A 15625-nucleotide genomic window follows, 5' to 3' on the forward strand; every position below is an offset into this window, starting at 1 on the left:
ATTGTGGAAAAATCATGGTAAATTCAATTTACAGCCGACAAATATAATTAAAAAGTTACGGCTTCCAAACGATATCAATTAATGTTATTTTGAAGCCATTACTTCAGGTTACCTCTAAAATAACATTGCACTTCACACCAACAAGCATAAAAAATATTATAGATACGGTGTCCGCAAAACAAACACAAGGTTCTCTATATCCCATCCCTCTTTCTATTGTGTTCACCCCTCTCTCATTTTTTCACCATCTCTACTATCACCTTTGGTGCTAACTATCTCTCTAGAAGTTGCCTAGTGCACAGACACATAGGTAAACAACAAATATGGGTGGTATGTCAATTATGTTAAAAATGGGTTTACGACAAGGTGGTCAGAGCGGCGGGGTGCCACAATATCACATCTTGAATTTCATATTTATCATAGTTGATGAATTTTTTTGTTGTTAAAATGCATGTTTACATATAGAATTTGAAATTTGAGACGAATCTGACTACTTAAAACCCACCGTTTCTTGATTTATATCTAAATTTTCAATTTAAATTTTTATGGAAAATTTGTCTCAAAAAAAATCTTTTCTTCAAATTTTTGTTAGCCGACTCAGCTTAGATCCGCATAAAACCAAAATAAATGTTTACAAATTAGGGAAAACAAGAGGAGGCCATTTGAAACGCTTTTAGGGAAAAGAAGAGCAAATAATAAGGAGAAAAGTTTCCCCGATCTAGGATTATCATGAAACTATGGGGAGGTTTTGCCTAGGATTTTTCTTGTAGGACTTTTATAAGCCAAAAAGTTGCCATATCATCAAACCGAAGTATTTTGGTCGATCCGGATTATTGTGGTCCAGGCCCTTATTGGTCCAAACATATGCAATAGTTTTTAGGATTCTTGATTTGGTGAGATTTTATGAGAACAAATCCGTTTAAGTTTCTCGTTAAGTAGTTTGTAATATTTTCTATCCTTCAGGACCGATTTATTTGGGTTCCAGTTTCTTACAGGTTCTATGATATATATACGGCTGGACTATGGTTTAGGTGTGGACTATAGTTTAGTTTTTTTTTATTAGAATAGTGTGGTTTAGGGTTTAGGAACTCAGAAAAAAACCTGACTTTTAAAAAACAAAAAAAAAAATTCACCACGTGGAAGAATTAAAAAGACGGGTGGATTAGTAAAGTTGGGATTCACGTGCGATCGTATCCATGTTTGAATCTGGATTAAAGGGTATTACCGAAATTATCTTGGAAACGGGACCATTTGGTAATAATGATATAAATCCAATGCAGAGATCCTTTCATGTATCTGTTTTAAGAGTTCGAAATTCTCTCACTCGGTTCTCTCCTCAGCAACGGTTTGGTTCTAACTTAAATTCATGGCTTAAAAAAGGGAGCGATAAAAAGGGGAGTGAGAGTGAGAGAGGAGATTTTTGAAGGCCATTTTTGGGGCTAATTTGATGCAGAGATGGCGAATGTTGAGTTGTTGTTGTATCAGATCTTTGAGAGGGAAAAATGGCTACTATCTCAGCTTGAGCAGCAGCAGAAACTGTTCACTCAAGCTATGGCCTCCTCTTTGTTTCTCAAGGGGATTAAGCCACCTTCTTGGCTTCTTAATGGTGAATCATGGACTGCCAATAAAGATCCAAAAGGTATTTCTGTTTCCCATTTTTCTTTGTTTCTTTGTACTTTGTTTTTCAGTTTTTTCATGGTGGGTTCTCGTTACAGCTTTGCATGGTTAGAGAAAAAGTGGGTTTATAAGCATTTCTATTTGGTTTTCTCCAGATTATTATGGACATGCTTGGGGAATTTTGGCCATTTTTTCTGAAAACTTTTAGGGTTTTTGGGTATTGCTCTGGATCATTGGTATTCTGTGTTTGTTGGGATTTCTTGAGACACCATAAGGTTTCGAAGTTTTTTAAATTGATTAGCTTTCAATTTCGCTGAAATGTTAAGGGGTTTGCGGCAATTATTGATGTTTTCGATCATTTTTTATGGTTTCTAGGGTTTCATGGAATTTGCGGCTGTATACATTTCCAAAATGAAAGTCGTTGGGGCTTGAGCCATTTCTGAGATTTTTTCTCTGATTTCTCTGAACAGCAATTATTGATGTTTTCGATCATTTTTTATGGTTTCTAGGGTTTCATGGAATTTGCGGCTCTATACATTTCCAAAATGAAAGTCGTTGGGGCTTGAGCCATTTCTGAGATTTTTGCTCTGATTTCTCTGAACAGCAATTATTGATGTTTTCAATCATTTTTTATGGTTTCTAGGGTTTCATGGAATTTGCGGCTCTATACATTTCCAAAATGAAAGTCGTTGGGGCTTGAGCCATTTCTGAGATTTTTCCTCTGATTTCTCTGAATTCTATTGTTTATCAGTTTTTCACGATATAAATCATTATTTTATATTTTTCTATAGTCCTGCTAGTTGCTGAATTTTCGACGGTATTGAAGAAATGTAGCCATGGCAGTTGATCCACGATTTTTTTATCTGCTATTCTTCATTTTCATGGCAGTATCCTTTCTCTGTCTAAAATTCTTCAGGCAGTCCTTGTTGTTTTACACTATATTACTGTACAAGCGAACTAAAGATCATAAATGATCTTGCATGGAAAATGCCAAATTATTCAGGGAACTTCGGGATTTTATTCAGCCATATGCCACCTTGAGTTCCTTGTGATATTGTATTTCCTTTTCCTCATTGAAGTTTCTGAATTATGGTTATTTTCTGTAATATGCAACTATAAACCATGAAGTAAATTAAATTTTATCAACTTGATTCATTCCACCATCTAGTTGTTCAATGCCCTTCATTGTCTTAGTCTTCTTGCATTGTGGCTATCCAGGACATTTGTATGGTCAAATTAATTTACAGATGGAATTCCATTTCCTAGATTGAGCAGTTCAAAACTAGATCTTTAATTGACCTACTATGAATTTATTCTGTAAGAATTAAGTTAACATTCTCAAAGAAAATTTATTCCGTAAGAATTAATTTGCAATATAGAACTCAAATATCTGAACCTTCTATTTTCTCTCTCCCTTTGTCTCTATGTTGTATTTTTATCTCTCCAGTTTACTTCTTTTGCATTTCTTTGAAAAAATTGACACTCTTTCTCTTAGTTCCTGTATTTTCATTCAAAAGCATATGTCAGCAACTTTTTTTTTTTGAGAAAGAGACTATTAGAATATAAGTAAAAATAGTCGTTGTTAAACTGGTATATCCAAACCATTTATTGTCACATTGTATCCTGTTTCTAGTCTATCTTTACTAATTCTGTGAACCTTCCAGTTGTATAACTCTATGACCTAGCATGTTTGATTTTGCAGACCCACATTCTTTTGTTAACTTCAAATTAAAAGTTGTTTGTGGCTTTATTATCTTAAGAACACTTCTTAGTTTGCCAAAGAATTATTTCTTTTTTCACTTGGATAAGTTGGAAACTCAATTGTTGTGTTGTTTTTCTTTTCTGATTATTCTGAAAATTTGTCAGAGTTAAACAGTGAAGATCTGATACCAGGCCTTCTTTTCCCACCTCCAAAGCCCAATGTGTTCTTTCCATCCATGAACCATTATGCCTATCAAAGCAGGCCATTTAGCATGGCAGACCATGGGCAATTTACAGAAACTTGCGATTCAAATAGAGGTGGCTCAAATATCAAACAAAGCCAAGTGGATGCCAGAACTCAACTACCAGAAAGTGAAAATTTACAAGAACTCTCAAGAAGTGGTCCTAAAAACCCTAGGAATTCTCCTTTTCAGATCATGAAAGACCCAACTTTTGACAGTTGTGTGATACCTGAAACCCCACTGGAAAGGATCACAAGGTCTAGATCAAGGCAACGGGCACTGGAGATTAGAAACAGTGTGAATGCTAAATCTAAGAATCGAACCAGTGTGGCTTCTATAGGCACAACGGGATACACAAGTAGGATGACTAGGTATAGATCAGCTCTGCAGAAGATAGAAGGCCAGGATAAGAGAGCAAGTTTAGCAGCAACAGAGACCCAATTGGCCATTCAACTACCTGAGCCTAAAGAGGGAAGGATCACAAGGTCTAGATCAAGGCAACGTGCCCTGGAGATTAGAAACAGTGTGAAAGCTAAATCCAAGAATCAAACCAGTGTTTCTTCTACTGGCACAATGGGATACACTGGTAGGATGACTCGGTATAGATCAGCTCTGCAGAAGATAGAATGCGAGGATAAAATAGCAAGTCTAGCAGCAACAGAAACCCAATTGGCCATTCAACCACCAGAGCTTAAAAAGGGGGTCTCACTTTCACATGTGAGTAACTCTTTAAAATCCAAACAGAAGACCCATCATGATTGTTCTATTAATGCTGATCATGGAACAAAGTTTGAGGTAATGAAACAAATGGGATGTGGAGCTTCACTTTCTAGGCCTGAACTGAAGAATGAACCAGAGCTTCAAGCCCAAGGAGAAGAGGTTTCGAGGAGGAGTCTATCCAACTCAAGTGAACCAATTGTCTGTGGACTGGATTACCTGGTTGAACCTAAACAATTGGTATTTGATGACTTGGCGGAATGCAGTTTGAGCCAGGCTGGCATTCGATTAGAGGGCCGGGATGAAGAGATTAAGCTTGAGGCTTCAGTTACATTCAGTGTCAAGAGCACTTCAAGTGCTGGAAAAGAAACCCATTCCTCTAGTAATGCCAATGATGAAGAAAAATCTAAGGTTCCAAAACCAGTAGAATGGAGAAATTTCTGTGAGTCTGGGCATGAGCTGAAGAAAAATTCAAAATTTCAAGCTAATGGGTCAGAGGGTTCATGGAGGAATATATCAAACCCAAATGAACGAACTCGTAATAATGCAGACTTCTCAGCTGAATCTAAACAACTGGCTTGTGCTGACTTGCACGAGTGCAGTTTGAACCAGAATTGCTCTTTCTCAGAGGGCAGTGCGCCAGAGATTTTGCAGTTGGGAACTCCAAACAGGAAGGTTCCAGAAGAGATGCAGACGATTGGGCTACAAAGAGCAGAATCCTGGGGAGTTCCACAGAAAGAACAGTCTGAAGCATTATCCAAAACTGTTGAAGTCCAAGGAGCCCTGTCCATTGATGTTGCTGCCACACCGGCGGATCAAAAAGTATTTGAGTCCAAGAAGAAAGCGCCTGGTAATGTTCAAACTTGTGCTACTGCTCCATCGGATCTTAAGTTTGAGGTTTTAGTTACATCGGAGAACATTTCAAATAGTAGAAAGAAACGTTTTTCTGCAGCTTCTGCTAGTTCTCCGAGAGCAAAACTTGTAGTTCCCGAACCAGCGGGTTTTAGAACTTTGCGTTCCGGGTTTGAACTGAAGGAAAAAGCAGTCCTTCAAGATAAAGGAGATGAGATTTATGGTTGGAATTTATTTACTTCAAATGAAGCAACTGGGCATAGACCTGATTCCTTGGCTGAGCATGAACAACAGATATATGGGGGCTTGGAAGCTTCTTGTTTGAACCAGGCAGGCTCCTTCTCAGAAGGTTGGGAGCAAGAGTTTGTGAATGTGGGATCTTTAAAGAGGAAGTTTTTAGAAGAGGATCAAATGATCGGATTACAGAGAACTGAAACCATGGGGTCTTCCAAAAAAGTTCTGTCTGAATTGTTACCCAAATCTGTTGGACTCAAAGGGGTCCTGTCCTTGAATGTTTCTGCCACATCAGAAGAGGGTAAATTATCTGAAACACTGAAGAGAACTTCTTGTTCTGCTCAAATTTTAGTAGACAATGAAGCATCATGGCCTCAGTATAAGAGAAGGAAGAGAGAGAAAGAGCGAATGAAGGGCTTTATAACTTCACCAAGATTGAGAAGGTCTAGAGGGAGAGTTTTTTCACAGTTGCAGTCAGCTTGCTTGAACTTTCCAGCTAAAGCTGTAAGTTTTTCTCTTTATTTTTTTCTTTTATGCTTTCCTTTTATATTTGCTTCACTTTTCTTTTCATGTGTATTTTTGTTTCATATTATTAAATTTTTTATTTATGTTTTGGCGATACCGCTCAATATTTCTTGTTTTATTTTTTCTTTTGGAAGTTTGAATTAGATTTTCCATTTTATGGTTGAAGTTGCCAAGCTGTGTTTTTTTTTAGTTCTTTTTTGTGGGGTTGAATGAATTAGGTGCACTAAGGACTATGTAGGTCTTTTTCCTCTAAACAATTCTTTAATAGTTTCCTAATGATGTATTACTTGCTTTAGTGCTTTTCTTTAAAGAAAAGCAAAAAGTGTATACTTTCTAATTTCCTTTATCTCATTTGTATACTTTCTATTTTCCTTTATCTCATTGCAGTTTGGTTGTTTGAAACATATGTAGGCCATTTGTTCGTTATGCATGTGGAAAGGATTCTTTCTTCTATTTTACTTTGACTAAAGGTTAAGCCAAAAATGTAAATGATTTCATTGGTCATATACTCAGAGGAGTAGGTAAAACCCATATTGGGTTATTAGTGTCCATTGAAACAATGGATCGAGATGGTGGGGGGAAGGATCCTCCAGTAAAGGACATGGCTGTAACGATGGGTACTACTCTCAGCATCTCCAGCCATCATTTCATTGTATTTTCCTTACATCAACCTGTGAAAAAGCACACATGGATGCACAAAGTTATCTTATATCTAACAATTTTAAGGTGCTATATCTTTCCAGGAAAGCGATTTGGAGGAAAGGAGTTCCCCACAGTGTGAAAATGGTTCCCTTGATGCTGATGAGGCCATACCCGAGCTTGAAGGGTTCAGCTTTGTGGAGCCCCTGGAAAATGGAGAGTTTGAAATGCCGAACTCTAAAAGAGCACGAATTAGTTCTATCGAGCTGCGTAATTCTACCAGCTTCCTTACCCCATTGCCTAAATCTCATACACCAGAGGTTTGCCAGTCCTTACCTAATGGGCTTTTGGAGCACATGTACTTAAGAAATGGATATGCCCATTTGTATAACTGTGACGAGCAAGTTTGTGAAACTGATGAGGTGATGCTTGACAGTAAACCATGTGCAGCAAGGTCCACCTCATTGGGTAGGTCTGATCCTTATCGTATTTCATCTTCAAGTTCACGATTCGGGTGGAATGTCAAGAGCCCAGCTTCTTCCACTCCTTCAGTTGGAAGAATTTCTAGTAAAGACCTTTCTATGTCCATAAGTAAAAGCGCAGAAAGAATAGTTGGTATGAAACCTTCTACGTGTTTTAGAATTGAAGAAGAAACCAGTACTGGTGAACAGGATGTTCAAGTTGTTGAGGATTCGGAGAGAACCCATAAACGGATTAAGTCAAGAGAGAGAAAGGATTCAAGTGATCGTAAGCCACTTCAAGATATTACATCAATATCTTGTAATTCTTCAATTTTGACCCCGGCAGCGAAGTGTTTTGGCAGATTTTGTGTGGACTTTGTTGATAGGGGATCTAACTTTATTGGGCAGCAAATGGAGGAGAACCAAGAGCTCAGGAAGGGTAAAGACGGTCATAAGAAAATCTCTATAGCAGACAAGGAGAACACAAACTCTTTGCAACATAGATATAGCACACGGAATTCCTCAAGCATCTTGCAAAATGAGTCTGGTAAGTCAAAATTGGCAACTCGCTCAAGTGAAGGAATAGGAAGTGAGATTTTACAAGAAAAGCATAGTAAGCGTAACAATATTGTATCAAGCATCTCCTCGTTTATTCCACTTGTCCAGCAAAAGCAAACAGCACCTGCAATTTTGACAGGTAAGTTGATTTCTTTTTTATTTTGATGAATGGGGTAGTTTATTTCTTCTCTGCGATGTGATTATATATTTGTTTGTGGCCTTGGTGATATTGTTTTGTTAATTTTTGTACCTAACTCTCTGCTTGCAACAGGTTAACAATGTTATCCCATAATTTTAGTTTCGAATAGGATTACCCCTTTACTTGGTTTTGGCCAATATTTTTGGAAAGAGTTATTTTTTTCTTTTTCTTTTTTTCCTTCCCCCCATCTTCTTAATTGTAAAGGAGGTTCAAAAAGCGGCATTTTAAACGTGGGAAAAGTTTATTTAAGGTGTGAACCTTATACTGTAGAATAAGGTTCACCTCAAGGATCCATCAGAAAAGGTTGTTACGACATTGGAAAACCCTATAACTTATCATCTCGACATCTCATCATCTCGACCTTGAGATGTATGGTATCAAACAAATAGGATTTTATGTCTTAAAAATAGTGCAACTTGAAATACAATATCAAGACGTATGGTATCGAAAAAAAGGATTTTATTTCTTAAAAATAGTGCAACTTGAAATACAATATCTGGACTCTCCATTTTCATAGTTTTTAAATGTTTATAGATCTGCTTGATCTACATCATTTTTGGATCTTTAAATTCCATAATTAGGGGTGAACATTGATTTTTAGGCCACCATAAGAGTTTTCAGCATTCAAATTACATCTTTTAGCAAGATTTAGAGGTTCACCTTATTTTGATTTTCTAAGGTTGACAATTTATACAAACCGCACCCTTTTAAAGATTCTCGTTATGCTGTAAGGGCCTGGCAAACAGGATTTGCCATTGGCGGTAGGGCAGCATTGGCGAAATAGGGAAATTGCGGATTAACTCATTTATTGCACAGCTTTCCTTTACCAATCAATCTATACTTGTGTGGCAAAACTTGATGTTACTAGAGGTGGGATTGGATACAAAGCATCCAAGGATTATCACTAAATAATGGAAATGACTGTGTAAAGTCAATAATTTTAATGTTGATAGATGAGACCTGAAGAAATTGTTCTTGTCAGGGGACCATAAGAAGATAACAGAAATTACAAGCTTTATGTGGTTTGAGGGAATTATTGTGAAGTTTTATTTTCTTAAATTTTTTAATCATCAAGATTAAATTTTATAAGTAAAATAAAAATATTCTGAAATTTATGGTTATCATTTGCTTTATCCTTGCTCAGCCCATTTATATCAAGAATGCCAATTTGTTAGGCTAGAATGAGGCTCTTACATGTGTGTTTAATGAAGTTGAGAACTAGGAATTGGGCTTGGGTTTGAGAGATTGGTAGTTGATATTAGTGACACTACATCTCAAGTTTGATTCCTACAACTGAAATACCCTACCAAAAAAAAAAAGAGTTAGAGAACTATAATACTGAAATGCTTTACGAAGAACTCATTGTCTGATTAAAATCAGAAGAAGTGTAGAAACAAAAGACAAAAATTATATGAGAAAGGCAAAGGAAAGAAACAAAGCACTGATGAAACGGTTGATAAATGCTTATGAGAAAGGGGGGTGTCCTCGCCTCAACCAACCCTTGATTGTATGAGAGGTTTGCATTGGTTTTATTATCAGGTAAGAGGGACATTAAAGTGAAGGCTCTAGAGGCTGCTGAGGCTGCAAAAAGGTTGGAAGAACAGAAGGAGAATGAGCGTAAATTGAGGAAAGAAGCTGCTAGGCTAGAAAGGACAAAGATTGAGCAGGAGAATCTCAAAACAAAGGAGGAGAAACTGAAGAAGCTTGAGGAGGATAGGAAGAGGAGGGAAGCTGAAGCAGCTGCCAAAAAACGACAGAGAGAAGAAGATGAAAGGAGAGAAAGAGAGAGAAAACGGAAGTGCATTGAAGATGCTCAGAGGCAGAGGAGAGAATTTGAAGAGAGGTTGCGGTTAGAAAAAGAGGACAAGGAGCAAAAACGCAAAGCTATGGTATTTCTTTTATTCTTTCCAGAAAGGATTTTATATTGCAAACTTTCTGTAATATATGTGATTTTGGTAAAATCTTTTGGTAATAAATTTGTCGATATGAAATTATCAAAAATAATAATTTTATGATTAAAATACTTGTTTTGTGTAGGAAGAGAAGGAACACAAAAGAAAAGAATTGGCTGCAGGGGCAAAGAAACGACAGAGGATGGAAAAGGAAAGAGAAATGACCGCTCGCAAGAAGAGGGAACTGGAAACTAAGGGTAGAAAGACTTCAAAAGTAGACAGCAGGCATACAAGTAGTGTATCTGGGAATCTCAACTTTTTCCTTGAGCCGCCTGGCATTGGAGAGGTAACATATTGTTGTCTAAACCCGAACTAAAACCGTGAATGTGTTACCTTATGAAGCTTTAACTAAATCTGTGACCCCCTAATGCTTAAGGCATTTACGCTAAGTAGTAACTATGTTTGTGAAACACTTCTTTCCTGTGCTTGAAAATTAAAATTGTCTCTTGGTTGTAAAAATTTAATTGTGGTAGCTAATATCATATAACTTTGTTTCATTTTCTATTGATAAATTCAGAGATTTTGTTTGAGGTATATGGCTTATGTTGAAGGACATTTTCCGTTTTTTTTTAGCAACTCAGAGAATAACTTAGTTTTGAAAAAGTTTTGAGACTTCTAAGTTGTGTTATTCGTGATATCTGCCAATCATCTTATTAACATAAGCTGGTTGGAAACTTCTTAGTTTGCCCAATTCATACCAAGTCATATTTCTAAGGCACTACTGCAAATATTAATTTCAGACAAACTGCTATAAACTTCTCTTGATGGGCAACTTTGGGATCGCCTGTATTGACTGGCTTGTCATTTCTGTCCAGATCGCAACTACTTTAAATGGTTTAGGTACTACGAGTAAGGATGACACTTTTAACAAAGAAGAACTGAATGTTTCCGCGTCATATGAGATCACACCTTACAAGGACTCAGACTGTGAAGAAGATGATGAAGAAGAAGAAGACAATTATCCAAGGAAACATATACCCTCTTGGGCCAGGTGAAGAATAGGATCATCCCTTTTCTTTTTTCCTTTTTTTGGGTGTTTTTTTTTTCTTTTTTGGGGTTTTTTTGGGGGTTGAGAGGGGGAGAGAGAGGTGGCTATTTTCAAGCTTATTTGAAATTCTTGGTATATCTTCTACATATGCCAAATCACAGTTGAAGCCAGGGACATGTGGCATTCAAGTAGACCTGGGCCTTAGGGAGAGATAGGCTTTAGGGTAGGCTACCTATTAAAAGGACCTCTCCAACTCACCAAGTGGGAATTTAGAGCAATGTACCTCCTAATCCAATTTAATCCCTATCCCTTTATATACTAAAGGAAACTCTAATTGTAATAAGTAATAAGAAATAAGTAATTGAAATATGTAATAAGAATTCTAACTGTAAAGGAAACTCTTCTTTGAAGGATAATTATCTCCTATTACCAAGGTAATTATCTTCGTTGGAAAAATCATCCTTTGTTACCAAATTTGAGGCATTCTGTTTTTGGGAAATAAATTATTTATATATGCTTTTACAATCTGGAGATTGTAATCCCCGTAAAGAGACGTGCATGGCACCTGCCTCTTGCTAATATATAGTGCTTTGGGTATGGTGTTTGGTGTTTATATTGATTGAGAATGTTACCCTGGTATGGCAGGAAAGAGAACGTGAATCTGATGGTTATCAAACAGCAGAATACAGACCCAGATAAAATATTTCTTCGTGCTAAATGTGGGGATTTGAGTGAAGGTAATTTCTATTTGATTTTTAATTTCCTACTAAAGAAATCTGCGGCTTCTTGTGTCCGGAATTTATTTGGTGGTAGTATATTATAATCCAATTGACTAGTTATTGAGGTAAACTCATAATCCATTATCGCCATAACCTTGATGGACATTTATAAAGAGTGAGTGAGAACCATCAGAAAAGGATGTGGCCCAAAGTTTGGTCCCTCTCTTTTCATGACCATCCACTATTTTAATGTGGTGATAACCCCAATGAACAATGGTTTTCTTTTGTTATTGCATTTATATTACATTCTTATGTTTCTAAGGTTTGTCTTGATTCTATTCAAATGGCCACATAAATTAGCAGATGAATGTCTTCATTTTCATTTGTAGTTTATGGGAGTCGTCGGATCAGCACTTGGAGTGAATTCAGTGATCATGATGAAGATGGTGATTACTGAGCAGAAGCAAGAGCAGTTATAAAAGTTCATGATGCAAGTTGACAATGCTGGGTAATATGCCATTTTTGGCCTATCGTAGGTAACCTATTGAGAGGATTTTGTGTTGTATTGGCTTTATTTTGTCATTTGTTTTATTTCAAGATTGAATGAAAGAACTGATGACTACTAATTATCAGATATGTAAGAATAAACTGAAAAAAATATGGGGATTTAATGGAAGATGCTACCATGGATTAAAAGGATAAATATCAGGGAAACCTAAGATTGCTGGTGCATGGTGCTGCAAATGATATACTTTAAAAAGTTATGGGGGGGGCCATCAAATTTATTTAGTCCAGTCCAGTCCAGTTTACAACACCGATAATTATCATGTATGAAATTATTTTTGTTGATATTCTTCTTAATTTGTAGGAATTTCGTTGATAAGCAAGCTTTTTTGTACTAGCAAGATGAGGGCTTGAAGACTGATCGTTGTATTTCCCTTGGTAATATTATCTTGCGCAGAATGTCAGGTCAGTTTTGTAAATCTGTTACTGTTATTAAAATTTCCATTAATGGCAAAGCTGGCCCTTGTTTGTCACTCAAAGAGCTATTAAGGGTTCCACTTACTCCATAACAATATCTTATTGAGCACTTTCGGTTACGGTTTTCTAGTTTTGTGGCATCAAATCCAAAAAGACTCCCGGTGAAGTTTTAGCTATGTGGTTTGTATGGGTTTTTTATTTAAGTTATAATATTAATGACAATATTGTATGAATCAACCTCATCAGGATGAGACCGGCAATTGAACTAGTGAAGACGTTGGTCCGATTCAAACTGGTTCGACCGATGGTCTGACCAGTTAAATAATTTTTAAAAATGCATATAAAAATAAAAAATAATCAAATGATCCTAGTGAAGGAAAAATGATTATTTTTAAATTTATCAAATCTTTTTCATATTTATGATCTTCATTGTCTAGACTACCAACGTTTAAACTTTGGATCCAAAATCTATCTTTAAGTTGAAATATGGAGAGGACTTGGAAGAATAATTAGGAGTGTGTAGTTCTTTCTCCCTCTCTCTCTCTAAGTGAAGTCATGTTAATTATGGATTAATGATAGTAGTTATCTTTTATTCTCTCTCTAAATGTAATGTATGTGGATAGTTATTATTAGTGGAAAGTTATTTTAAACTGGACAATAGTTATTTTCCAATGGGTGGTTCGTAAACCGTTTGTAAAACCTATAAATAGGCACAAGCTAATCTAAAGAGTGTGCATAAGCCTTTGAGCTATAACATCTTCACTTTAACCTTTGTCGTTGTCTCTGTCTCTGTCGCTTTATCTTGTGTATATTGAGTTATTCCTTGTGTTTTTTGAAACTTAAAAGAGTATTATAACATTGTAGTAGCAGCTACGTATTTTAAATAAAACCAAAAGAATCTTGCAAGATATGAAGCATGAGCAATAAAATATAACCTGAGTCTATTGTCATCAACATCCCACTATTGCAATGAGAAAGAAACTGATATTTTATGGAAGAACAAGATACATTTAAAATCTTGTATCACTTTATCCCACATCCAGTAGATTACGAATGAATTATCTTGTAGCGTTTTCACAAAACCATTGTTGGAAGAGGAGTTTGCTCACTTTAGATGAATAATTGGGATTAGAAATTTTGCCATTAAAGAGGATTGTCAAATATAATGCCAAAAATTGTGTTGTTTTATTATGTTGTTTCTCTCTCGTAAACATAAGCCTTACGAGAGATTTTAAAATGGGATTTTATACTGACCAATTATATTTGATACAAATAGGCTAAAGGCACTTTTAGATGTGAAATTTAACAATCTGGGGTGTGCCACAAATCTCAAAAGAAAAAATAGAAATTTTGAGCATGGTCTATGATACACGCCCAATCACCCGATTTCACATATTAATGGAAACAGTTTTATTATATACATTTCTTGCATCTCACTTAATGTGTGCCGAGCGCATTTTAGAAGTACTTAGCTTTCCTCTATGGGTGCAAGCTAGTGTTCAGGTGTAACAAACAATAATGTACATGCTTAACTGTAACAATGAGAAGAAGCGGGGATTCTATCCAATGAAGTGACAATCGAGTAAGAAAAACAAAATGCGGTCCAGAGGTCCATGGATGCAAATATGTGGTCCATCTAAAAATAATCGTAATTAATGGTCCAAATGTTTTCTTTATATAATTATTATTTTTGGTTTTCAATTTTTTTTTTTCATATCCATGATCTCCATTTTTAAGATTATATATTCTCAAAAAATTAGTCTCAAATTTTATTTATTGCCAAGCCCGCATTTCTACATGTGCGGGCTTGGCCCCATGCTAACGGTGTCCATTTTAAAAGTTGTGTGCAAGCTTTCACTGATGAAAATAAATAGGGACTTGGTCCTTACTCGAAGCCTTTGTTTGTGATGGTGTACGTTGCACACTAGTTTATAGAAGGGTATTAGTGATTTCCAGGAATTATATATTATAAAAAACGAATTTCGAAACACAACTTCCACATAAAACTGTTTGTTTGGTATAAATCCTTTTGCTCAACAACAAAGGCTACACAAGCAAAGTATATACAGTTGAGGATGTAGTAAGGACGCTTATGCAGTGGGATAGGAATTTACCCAAAAAAAAAAGTGGGGTAGGATGAATCCAGAGGCCCTCTTTTGAGGCAACGTCGTGCTGCATCCCTACGTATCCTTTATCCCCCCCAATAGAGTTTTTCAGTAGCCACCATCAGAAGTTTCATAGCCTACGGTTGTTACGCCATGGTCTAGCTCAGTACCACAATCTCGAGTGAAGACACCCCCAAAGTAGAACTGGAACCGACTCGTGTCAATGGAAACAGAGACAGACGGGCAGGCGGGCGGCCTGGCTGGCTGGCTACGACGGCATGGAGCAGTGCCGTCTCATTGTTTGTATGAACATCCTCATATCCTGTGACTGTAGCAGCGTATTCTTGTTGTTGCACGTGCCATCAGCAGCATGGTAGGAGTATGTAGCCTCAGTGTTAAGGCCGTATTTGCAAATGATGATTTTGAGATTGTAAGGTCGCCCCTCAGCATTCACGGAGTCTCTGAATTTGAGATTTGTCTTGAAATATCTGGAAGCGTTGCTCCCTCTCTTTGGCATCCATGTACTGGCGGCCATGAAGAGCCATCCATTGCTCGAACCTCACCGACATCGACGAGGAGGTTTCCTTTTCTGAGTGGAGAAGGGTAGCCAGAGGCCCATAAGAAACAAGGCCAAGCACAAACAAGAGTGGTGAAGTAACTCTAGTAGCCATTATGAGAATGGGTTTTTTGCCCTTTTGGAATGCTTAATTAGACAGTGTATTTGCAATGAAGCATTTGCCAATTGTATCAAGGAAACCAACATAATCTTACAAGATATGAAGCTTGAGCAGTAAAATATTACCACAATCTATTGTCATAAACATCCCACTGTTGCAATTTCAAATGAACTGATGCTTCATGGAAGAACTACAATAAAAATCTTGTACCACTTAATCCGAGATCCAGTAATAAAAGATGAATTGCGATGGCCCATTGTAACTTGTAGCATTTTCAAAAAATCATTTTTGCAAGAGGAGTTTGCTCACGTCAGATAAATAATTGGGGTTAGAAATCTTTCCATTAGAGTGGATTGTTAAATATAATGCTAAAATTGTCTTTTTGGGTTGTTTTTTAGTTTATCTCTCATAAATTTAAGTATTAGCTGGCTGTAAAGGGGCGATTTATTTTAAACTGG

At 36.6% G+C, this 15625-nt stretch overlaps 1 protein-coding gene across 3 annotated transcripts; it reads left to right on the top strand.

Moving 5' to 3' along the window:
- The first annotated feature begins 1298 nt into the window (after positions 1-1298).
- On the top strand, positions 1299-12447 carry WYR (inner centromere protein, ARK-binding region protein). Of its 3 annotated transcripts, none has more exons than XR_016042179.1 (9): positions 1299-1639; positions 3484-5867; positions 6632-7685; positions 9285-9634; positions 9783-9983; positions 10513-10688; positions 11331-11422; positions 11794-11940; positions 12273-12447. XR_016042179.1 is itself a non-coding variant. In XM_088849040.1 (8 exons), the coding sequence occupies exons 1-8, from the start codon at positions 1456-1458 to the stop codon at positions 11859-11861; spliced, it is 4509 nt and encodes a 1502-aa protein (XP_088705166.1). In that variant the 5' UTR covers positions 1299-1455; the 3' UTR covers positions 11862-12107. The 3 variants fall into 3 exon arrangements, 1 of the variants encoding a protein (XP_088705166.1); XR_016042180.1 differs by having other exon boundaries at positions 11794-11912; XM_088849040.1 differs by lacking the exon at positions 12273-12447 and having other exon boundaries at positions 11794-12107.
- The last annotated feature ends 3178 nt before the right edge of the window (positions 12448-15625 follow it).

This window comes from Amborella trichopoda, chromosome 10 (assembly GCF_054954075.1).
Source record: "Amborella trichopoda isolate Santa Cruz 75 chromosome 10, AtrichopodaSantaCruz75HAP2 v2.0, whole genome shotgun sequence".
NCBI classification, from domain to species: domain Eukaryota; kingdom Viridiplantae; phylum Streptophyta; class Magnoliopsida; order Amborellales; family Amborellaceae; genus Amborella; species Amborella trichopoda.